This window comes from Trifolium pratense, linkage group LG2 (assembly GCF_020283565.1).
Source record: "Trifolium pratense cultivar HEN17-A07 linkage group LG2, ARS_RC_1.1, whole genome shotgun sequence".
Classification (NCBI taxonomy): Eukaryota; Viridiplantae; Streptophyta; class Magnoliopsida; order Fabales; family Fabaceae; genus Trifolium; species Trifolium pratense.
In genome coordinates this window covers 70,273,259-70,283,468 of record NC_060060.1, presented here as the reverse complement: position 1 = coordinate 70,283,468, position 10,210 = coordinate 70,273,259, and the positions used below count along the sequence as shown (strand labels likewise).

Genomic DNA, 10,210 nt, shown 5'->3' with positions numbered 1-10,210 from the left:
TACTCATATTTTCTAATTGTAAGTAAACAAGAAAATTAGCAACTTTGTTGTTTCTTCTTCTTCTTCTTCGATGTTTTCTCCTAAAAAATATGATGTTTTTCTTAGCTTTCGAGGTGAAGATACACGCGACAACATCGCAAGCCATCTTCATGAAGCATTAATCCAAAAGAAAGTTGAAACATTTACGGACGACAAACTGAAGCTTAAAAAAGGAGAAAGAATTGGGCCATCACTCATCAAAGCCATTGAAGAATCACATGTTTCTATTGTCATTTTCTCAGAAAACTATGCTTCCTCGGGGTGGTGTTTGGATGAAATCGTCAAGATTATGGAATGCCAGAAAGAAAGAGGACAAATTGTGATACCTGTGTTCTACAAAATAGATCCATCAAATGTGAGACATCAAAGTGGGACATATGAAGAATGGTTTGTGAAACATCTCAATAGCAACAATAGTCACAAAGTGCTCAATTGGAGAAGTGCTCTCACAGAAGCAGCTAATTTGGCTGGTTGGGATTTTCAAACTTATGGGTAAATAAATAATTTTACTGTTTTTCTTCTTCTTTCAATTGCACCTTTTTCTATAATCTATCATGTGTTCTTTAAAAATTATAAGAGAAATAGAAGTTGGAGGACATAAAACCTAACTCAGTAAACCACACAAAGTATAGGTCAACCCAAATTGGTAATGCAAACATTTGAACAATTGTCCAACCTCTAGTTTATGTTTGACACATGTCCAACCTCTAGTTAAGCCTAACATAAATTAGAGGTATAAGAATTGGTGAATGAACTAGACGCCAACACAAAACGTGTCCAAGAACCAACAACTCCCAGCAACAACAAGTAATGAATCATTCGAGCTAGTCAATCCAATTAATGTCAATTTAGAGAATGATATTGATCGTGTTGACCAGAATGATACGACTTCGCCGGCGTTTTCGGTGGTTGAGAGCGTTTGAGACCCCTGTTGAAGCGGAGGGGGGTTGTGTACCTGCAGGCACTCCGACGCTCAAGTCAGTTTGTGTGTAAAGGTTTTCTTGGCTAAAATAATGCGTACCTTGCAAATGAAGTGGAGTCACATATATATAGCCCCCAGCGCTGGGCCAAGACCCTTGATGGCATTAATGGCCATCAAGTGGCTGCCGGAAAACGGCTTGGAGGCCTTGATGTGCAGTAAATGCTCATCATTCCGGTTTACGGCCGTTACGATACGTAAGAGTATCAGACCGTTGGAGTCTTGCTCGGATCGTGTATGTTCGACACCTTATGATGCTCGAGCTTGATGCTCGGCCCAGAACAGATATGGATACTAAAAATAGTTTGAATCAATGATGATACAAATACTAAACAGCACTAATGGCAAACTCAAAAACTCAAAGCCTGCATATTTCAACAAATTTGAAAACCAATAACTGATCACAGAGACACTCCGCCACAAACAAGCACACTAAAGAATAAGGAATTTAAAATTGATACCCACAATATATTATCATAAAATTAAATAAAATAATTGATATTATATTGAAAAATGATTCGAGAGATTGTGACGAAGTTGTTAATTTTTGGACCGTTGTCACACATCGAGTGTGTTTTTTCATTAAAAAAAACGCCCCAAAATTATTTTGCAACAATTTTTCTTTCTAATATAGTGGATTGGAGAGAGTATGATATTTGTATTATGCGGTACATAGTTTCTCTTTGTTGGATTAAATTGCTACTCATTTTGTTACTCTCTTTTGCTGGTACCATTTTTTATGCTAGGTGTGAATCTCAATTCATTAAAGACATTGTTAAAGATATTTTGCAACAACTGAATCTCATACACCCAATTGAATTGAAGGGAGTGGTTGGAGTTGAGGAAAATTATAAAAGAGTTAAATCATTATTGAAAATGGGCTCAAGAGAAGTTCGAGTGATTGGCATATGGGGCATGGGTGGCATAGGTAAGACAACCCTAGCACTTGTTTTACATGCCAAATTGTCTTCTCAATTTGAAGGTCATTGCTTTTTGGCAAATGTAAGGGAACAAATAGAGAAGAATAATATAGATTTCTTGCGCAACAAGCTTTTTTCAGAGTTGTTAGAGGACAAAAATCTCCATGTTAATATACCCAAAGTTGAATATCATTTTGTGATGAATAGACTTAGACGTAAAAAAGTTCTTATTGTTTTGGATGACGTGGCTACCTCAGAACAATTAGATGACCTAATCAGTGATTATGAATGTTTGGGACTTGGAAGTAGAGTGATTGTAACCACTAGAGATAAGCATGTAATTAAAGATGTTGATGAAATATTTGAGGTCAAGGAATTGAACGAACATGATTCTCTTCAGCTTTTCTGTTTGAATGCATTCAAAGAAAAACATCCTAAAAGTGCATATGAAGAGCTCTCGAAAAATGTAATTGCCTATTGCAAAGGAAACCCTTTGGCTTTAAGAGTTTTGGGTGTGCGTCTTCGTTCAAGAAGTAAAGAGGAGTGGAAAGCTGAATTGGAAAAAATCAAGAAGATTCCGGACATAAAAATTCATAATGTGTTGAAATTGAGTTATGATGACTTAGATAGTGATCAACAAAATATTTTGTTAGACATAGCATGCTTTTTCAAAGAAGAATCTAGAGACCGCGTGACAAATCTATCGAAAGCTTTCCACCCATTTATTGGGATTCAAAACCTAGTAGAAAAGTCTCTTATAACCATTTCAAATAAGAGTACAATACAAATGCATGACTTAATACAAGAAATGTGCTGGAATGTTGTTCATCAAGAATCCCCTAAAGACCCTGGAAGCAGAACTCGATTGTGGGATCCCAATGAAGTGTATGATGTACTAAAATATAATAAGGTAAGTTAAATGGTATTTTGAAAATGCGCGCATGAATAATTATAATTATTAATTTGCATAATATTATAACCTCGTGTGGTCTAATATCAACTTGGATCCTCTACAACAACTACATGACACAACTGTTGTAAAGGATCAAGACGGTATTCTCTCCACATGTTCTAATAGCAACTTGCAACAACTGTAACTGTAAGAGATCCGCACATGTTCTAATAGCGACCTTAATTAGTAATTGTCACTACTTATTAATGAATTTTTAACCTCCTCAGGGAACTAAAGCTGTAGAAGGAATAACTTTAGATGTGTCTAAAATTGAGGATCTACATTTGAAGTTTGATTCTTTTACAAAAATGTATGAGATGAGATTTCTTAAATTCTATTATGGAAATTGCAATGTGGCAAGTAATATATATCTTCCGGACGGTCTGGATTCATTGTCTGACAAATTGAGGTACCTTGAATGGCATAGATATTGTCTAAAGTCTTTGCCATCAAACTTTTGTGCTAAATATCTTGTTGAGCTTTCCATGCCTTACAGCAACCTTCAAAAGCTTTGGGACGGAGTTCAGGTAATTAAAGTATTGTATACATGAATGTCATAATGTGTTTGGTTGAGTTTGTAATGAGAGTGAAAATTATATATAGCTAACGGGAGCAACTAACTTTTAACCGCTGTAACAACTTTTAACTGCTGTAACTAATTCTATGATGTTTTTTTTTAGAATCTTGCAAATTTAAAGGAAATTGACCTTAGATTCAGCAATGAGTTGGTTGATGTCCCAGACTTGTCTAAGGCTACTAATTTGGAATGGTTGGCACTTACTGGGTGTAGAAATTTGCGCGAAATCCATCCTTCCATTTTGTCTCTCGACAAGCTTAAAGATCTCGAATTAGAAGGTTGTACGAAGATTGAAAGTTTTCAAACTGACAATCATTTAGATTCTCTTCAAACCATCCAACTCAGCAACTGCTCATCTCTGAAAGAATTCTCGGTCACTTCAAATAAACTCGAGAAACTGTGGTTAGACGGTACTATTACTATTCTTGATAGAAATCATTGACAAGCGGAGAATAATTATAATATAATTGTGAATACACGAAAAGTTAGCCAATAAGAATATCTAACTAGTCTAATTAACTAATGTAACTGATGTTTTATAGGTACATCTATCCAAGAATTGCCATCATCAATTTGGTGTTGCAAGAAACTGAAGATGATTGATCTACACAATTGTGAGAATCTTATTGGTTTTGGAGAAAATGAAAACTATATAGAAATTGGATCTCTTAGCACTCTGATTCTTTCTGGCTGCAAAAAATTCAATACATCAAATTTGTGTTTCAACTTCAAAGCATGGCAATCAACTTTAACCTCATTGAGTTTAGAAAATTGTTGCAACTTAGAGCCACTTCCTGATAGCATTGGTTTATTGTCATCATTGCAATGCTTAAGACTAAGTGGAAGCAATATTGAGAGATTGTCACCACACATCAAAAACCTTAACAACCTTAAAGAGCTAAGGTTAGACAATTGCAAGAAACTCGTGTCCATGTCTGTGTCTGAGCTTCCACCATCATTAAGATTGTTTAGTGCTATCAACTGCATTTCTTTAGACACGGTCACGGACCTTACTACATTGGACATACCTTTTGAACATAGAACTAAACCTCAACAATATTATCAATCTGTGATCTTCCCAGGAGGTCATGTTCCTAAGAGATTTAGTTTTCATTCAGAAGAAAATCATCATCACGGTTCAACTTCTTCAGTAACTATTAGCCATCTTCCAGAATCTGGTTTATATGGTTTAGTGTTTTGTATCATTCTTTCTGAGTCAATTGATCAGTATCGATACGTTCAATGTTCTGTTAACCAAAATTCCAAAAGAATAGGTGTAAAATCCGCCTCTTTGCGTAATCTTGTTATGCATTTGGTTACGGATCATGTGTTTCTTTGGTATCTTGACATCAAAAGTGGCGCTCAAAACATTTCTTTGAATAGTCAAATACAGGAAAGTGGAGCATGGGATAATCCTTGCAACATATCCTTTGAATTTTCACTTGAAAATGAGGAGGGAGAATGGTCAACTGAGAGGATAAAGGGCTGTGGGGTGTTCCCACTTTATCACTTACAAGAAGCTAACAATTTTAAAGAGGACTGAATTGCATGTCATAGGAAGTGATCATAAAAATGAAGAGAATAAGACTAAGAAATTGCATCAAATTAACAACTTTGTAATTTGTATATAGGTATGAAACTTCACCCACTTTATATATAAATGTTTTGATTTAGCTTTACACTATCAACACTCTATTATCATATTAGTTTTGTTTTTTTTAATATTGTGATTAACGCATTCTTACAAAATCAGTTTATAAGTTAAGAAGTGTCATTCTTTTATTTCTATTCTTTAATTTGGCATAAATATCTCAACAAACTACATAGTACTTTATTTATTTTTTTATTTTTTTAAGAAACTACATATAGCAAATACTATCCTAAAAAGAAAAAGCAAAAGTGCTTTCAGGTTCAAGCACTGACGCGCCCAAATGAACCACCCGAATCGATGCAATCCGCCCTAAACTTCTTTAGCCACCCCAAGGACCTGACACCCGATTTAACCCGCTTATGGGACATACAGGTCAGTCGGTATCAAACGAGCCGGTCAGTTGTGCCCAACCCTACTTCCATTATACCAACTCCTCATTTGCTTATTTGGCATTTACAAAACACATAAACACATTTTACAATACAAGTTGTTACTAATTATTTAGAGCTATGTGTTTGGGCATCATTCATACATAGATAGACTAAAATCAAGAGATAGAAAATCTCAAGCTGAATCTTGTGCCTTGCAAACAGGTAAATCTTCTTTGAAATTGGGTGGCATTCTTAGGATTGGATTTCTTTCAAAGAAATTGACAGGCTTCAGATCAAAACTTGAAGATACAGTAGGCATAATTGGGTAGTCCTCTTGGCATGGTACATGATGAAATCCTACTGTGTACCACAATACAATGTCCTTATTCTCAATTGGACTATCCCTGCACATTCAAAATCATCAATTTCAGAAATCTAAATATATAATTTATGTTTTCATAACTCATACCAAGCGCAAAGATAATTGTTGCATGAGTCTCATCCAGTATTGAAAATAATCTCTAACCTGTCGGACCAAACTTGTAGAGTATCATCGCCTTGGCTCTGGTAAACAAGTAAACCACCAGCCCATTGCTCACTCTTGTTATAAGGAGTGACCCATATTTGATTATTTGTAAAAGCTGCTCTCTTTTGTGGTGGATCATCATGATCAAGTAAACTAGCTGCTGTAGCACCAGGAACCAATTTATAACCAACAGGGTTCCCTACCCTTGTTTTCTTCAAAGGGTTCACAACATGAAATTCAGATGGATCATAGAGTTTAAGCTTTATTTGAGCCTCTTTTTCTGTCTTAGCCACTTTTCTAACAGCTTTCAGGTAGCTCTTTCTTGGTGACTCTCCTGGTGAGGTTTGTTGCTTTTTTATATTTACTTTCACAAATGAATTGTCTGATCCATCAATGTCCATGTCAAGGTAATATGTGATGAAATGGTCATGGATTACACCGATAATGTTTTCGCTCAAAAGTGTTCCGTAGAGATATTCTTCGTCTGGTACTTGGTTCATGTTCTCATAGGTTGTTCCTTTCACCATCAGTATACCACTTAGTCCAACCTGCATCAGAAGAAAAAAAATTAGTATCAGCTTAAATTAGTTAATACAATGAGACAAACAGTAAACCATCAATCTATAGTAGAAATTGTCCATTTGTTTACTAATTACAATTTATAATTGAAAATGTAGTGCACTGTGCACATTAGACTAATAAACATTAAATGTCACTTACATTTGGTGTCATTAAATTAAATACTATATATGTCAATGTAACTTGATGATTAGTTTATTGTTCACACTCCAAAACTATGCACATGATAGTCTCCTCTCTATAGAGATTATCACTAAGAGTATCAACTCAGCACCATTCCCTAAACAATAATATTATTCAAATTAAATAAATTTAATTTTCAGTACTGACCTTGGATCTGATTAGACCATCTGTTTGAAATTCCCAATCCATGATATAGTCATAGTTTGCCACTGCTGCTGCCATTCTAACTACCAGTGTTACCTTTGGCCTCACTTCTGTAACCTGTCACAATAGCATAAACTCAAAATAAGTTTTTTTTTTTTGTTGTGTCAAGTAGCCGAGTGGTTAGAAATTCTACCCTTAGTGAATAATTAGGGTGTCTTGCATATATAATGCAATGCCCCTACCAACTGAGGGACGCTCACGGGGACAAAGTCAAAATAAGTTATTAAATTATAAAAATGAAAATACTGCTACATATTATATTAAGAATTAAACTCCTCTAAAATGAAGTCCTTTATATTATACCTATTGAATTTCAATTATTGAGAATTAAAAATTCATAATTTGTCACTAACAATTTATATGATTACAATCTCAATTGCTGATTTTTAACCTATTTACCATAACCCTTAGGATAAAGCAGAGGATTTAAGAAAACATCATCATGATTGATAGTTAATGAACTCGCGGTAAGGAAAACTATTAACATATTCCTAGTTTGATGAATATGAAATTAATTAGACATAGTTTGATGAATATGAGTACTAAAATTGTTACCTTCAAGTCAGTGATTGGACACTCGGCGTGTCGCCAAGCAATGTCACCAGCATAACTCTCAAAAATGCAAATCATGTTCGGTTGAATAAATGGTGTTCCATCAGCAGAAGCAAATACTCCATCCATATAGTAAGCATTCCTTGGACAATCATTCAAAGGGTCTAAAGGCATTGCTTGCAATCCAAATCCATATTCACCGGCATCCATGTATGTCTTAAAATACCATCCATCAGTTGGATCCATATAAGGCACAAATAGTTCAGAAGTGAACCCTTTGTAGATCACATTTCTGAATTCCAATGTATCTGGATCTCTCACCTTGGCTCGAGAAATGATGGTTCCAGCTCTAGGGTCAGGTTTTAGATGAAATTCCCAATTAGCCCATTTTACCAAATGTCCATCAACTGTAAAACTTGGACCTTTTGGTTGTTCCAATGATATTGGATTTATCAGGTTCAACTCTCCATTGAGTTTTTGAACCGAGTAACGGTAATCAGTGTCGATGCCATTGGCAACAGGAATGTTTAGTCCATTATCTGTAATGGAGACAACTTCTTTCTTATCCATATCAACCAACACAGTTAAACCTTCTATTGGTTTCATGTAGAAGTTGACAGTTCCTTTTCTTGAATAACACTGCACCTTAATCAACCTTCTATTCTCTTCAACCGGTGTTCCATACCACCCTGAAGAGATCGGAAGGCAAGCAAGGTCTGCTAAATTTACACCACGATTATTGATCGTGCGGTTGAATTCATCGCTCTTGAACGGAACATCGAGTACACTAGTCATTTCTTCAATAGTCATGGTAGGGTATCCAGAAGAAGGTGACCTTGTTTCATGGTTAGTTACTTGACTTGTGCTAAGGTCAACTGTTAGAGTGTGAGTGACACATTTTACACGTGCAACCACAGAAGCTTTCCTAGGAAGCAAAGGTTGACCCTTTTTCCATTTAAGGACAAGTTCTTTATCTGGTTCTTCTAGGACAATGGAATTGAAAGTGTAGCTGTTTGAGTACTTAAAGAGAGGGTGTGTAGAGAGGACGGCGCGAACCTCGTTGAATTCTTGGATGGTCAAAGGGTCTAGAGGGTGGTGAGGAACATCGGATTCGTGTCGCGGTTTTTGGTTTCGGAGAGTGGATGCTGTTGGTTTGTTGATTGGATTGGAAGATTGGAAACGGTTCTTTGATGTGCACCATCCAGAGTAAATGTTGCAGTTTAGAGTTTCCTTGTTAGTCAGTGATGATGGAAGGTGAAACCAGGTAACAAGGAAAACTAGTGTTAAACCAAATGAAAAAACCAGGAACCGCAACAAGTTTCTAGCATCCATGGATATATATTATTTACTTACTCTCTCAATCAGTGATGAGTTTGTGTGCAAATTATTTTGAGAGAGTGTTAAATAATACACAAGATGAAAGTTCTCATGTGAATATAAATTGTCAGAGACTTATAAGAATGGGACAAAAGACTATGGCTAAGGGTGAATCTGAAAATTACGAGAGGAATCTCACCAACCACTTCAAGTATCAGCTACTAGTACAATTAATATGGGACTTGGTCATGTGAATCCTGCATATATAAACAAAACTTGTATAGTTTAATTAGCTAATTAAACAGCCATGTAGAAGTAAGATAACATTAACAATTAATATGATACTAATTATTTGTGTAATACATGCATATACATAAAGCATAAGCAAACAAACATTTTCTTGACTTGTTTTCTAGATAAGTACCAAACAAAAACAGAGCATCCTAGTCCTAGTTAAACAGTTACTTACTTTCTTTATCATGCTTCACCAATGAAACATAAACCACCGCTTGATGTTATATATTTAAAGATACTACAAATTTTGATATTCTCGAGGTGTATTATTATATATCTGTAATATGTATGTGGAGTGTGAACAAGTCTTTGACGATACGCTTCTTCTTCTTCTTGTGTGGTATGGATTGAAAGAAATTAAGTGGAATATTTAAGACATTGATTAAAACGGTTAGCACTAACACTATACGACATTGGATTATTTGACGTGTTGAAGCACTATCAAAATAAATATTGTTTGAATATACGATGCATCATGATCAGTCAGAAAATCTCTTACGTTGGGTGGAGTTGCGGTCCACTCATCTCTTTGTTTTATGTAAATGCTGACACGGATGGCTGAAAATGACTCACTTCTTTTAATTGCTACTATTTGATTCATTCATACAAAAATCTCAATTTCGTTGTTGTTTTGTTAACAAAATGTTACTATGAATGATATAAACAAAGATGGAACTCGTCTCTGTCTGTCGCAAGTGTTGCCGTATTTTATTGTCCAAATTTTTTTCAATTTGAGTGGTTGCAATAACATTACTATTTATTTATTTTTTTTTTCTTTCTTTTATACTCATCTTAATATATTGTGGAATTTCAAGACATAAAGATCTTCTTCAGTTTAACGGGTTAGTGCGTATTATCCACATTTTTCGGAAATGAAATATTTGTGCCAACTTTCTTAATAAATTTGGAGCCTCTTTTCACTAAGAATGTTTGGTTCATCATCAATACCCCTTTGCATGGTCTGAGGGAGCTCCTCTTCACAAACTCTACTAAAACTTGTTCGGAGACAGAGAGGGTAGTTTTTTTTTTTTTTTCTCTTTCCTTTTGTGTCTGTTTTTTTTTCCTT

At 35.2% G+C, this 10,210-nt stretch overlaps 2 protein-coding genes across 2 annotated transcripts; one reads left to right on the top strand and one right to left on the bottom strand.

Moving 5' to 3' along the window:
- On the top strand, window positions 1-5,151 carry LOC123908040 (disease resistance protein RPV1-like). The gene is made up of 5 exons (XM_045958547.1): window positions 1-531; window positions 1,765-2,848; window positions 3,118-3,417; window positions 3,571-3,877; window positions 4,010-5,151. The coding sequence occupies exons 1-5, from the start codon at window positions 71-73 to the stop codon at window positions 5,008-5,010; spliced, it is 3,153 nt and encodes a 1,050-aa protein (XP_045814503.1). The 5' UTR covers window positions 1-70; the 3' UTR covers window positions 5,011-5,151.
- Window positions 5,152-5,276: 125 nt separating this feature from the next.
- Window positions 5,277-9,742, bottom strand: LOC123908041 (primary amine oxidase-like). Its single transcript, XM_045958548.1, has 5 exons — window positions 9,320-9,742; window positions 7,537-9,107; window positions 6,925-7,038; window positions 6,016-6,563; window positions 5,277-5,893 (listed from the first exon to the last, which is right to left on the bottom strand). Exons 2-5 carry the CDS (start codon window positions 8,863-8,865, stop codon window positions 5,683-5,685), a joined length of 2,202 nt encoding a protein of 733 aa, XP_045814504.1. The 5' UTR covers window positions 8,866-9,107; window positions 9,320-9,742; the 3' UTR covers window positions 5,277-5,682.
- Window positions 9,743-10,210: the final 468 nt, after the last annotated feature.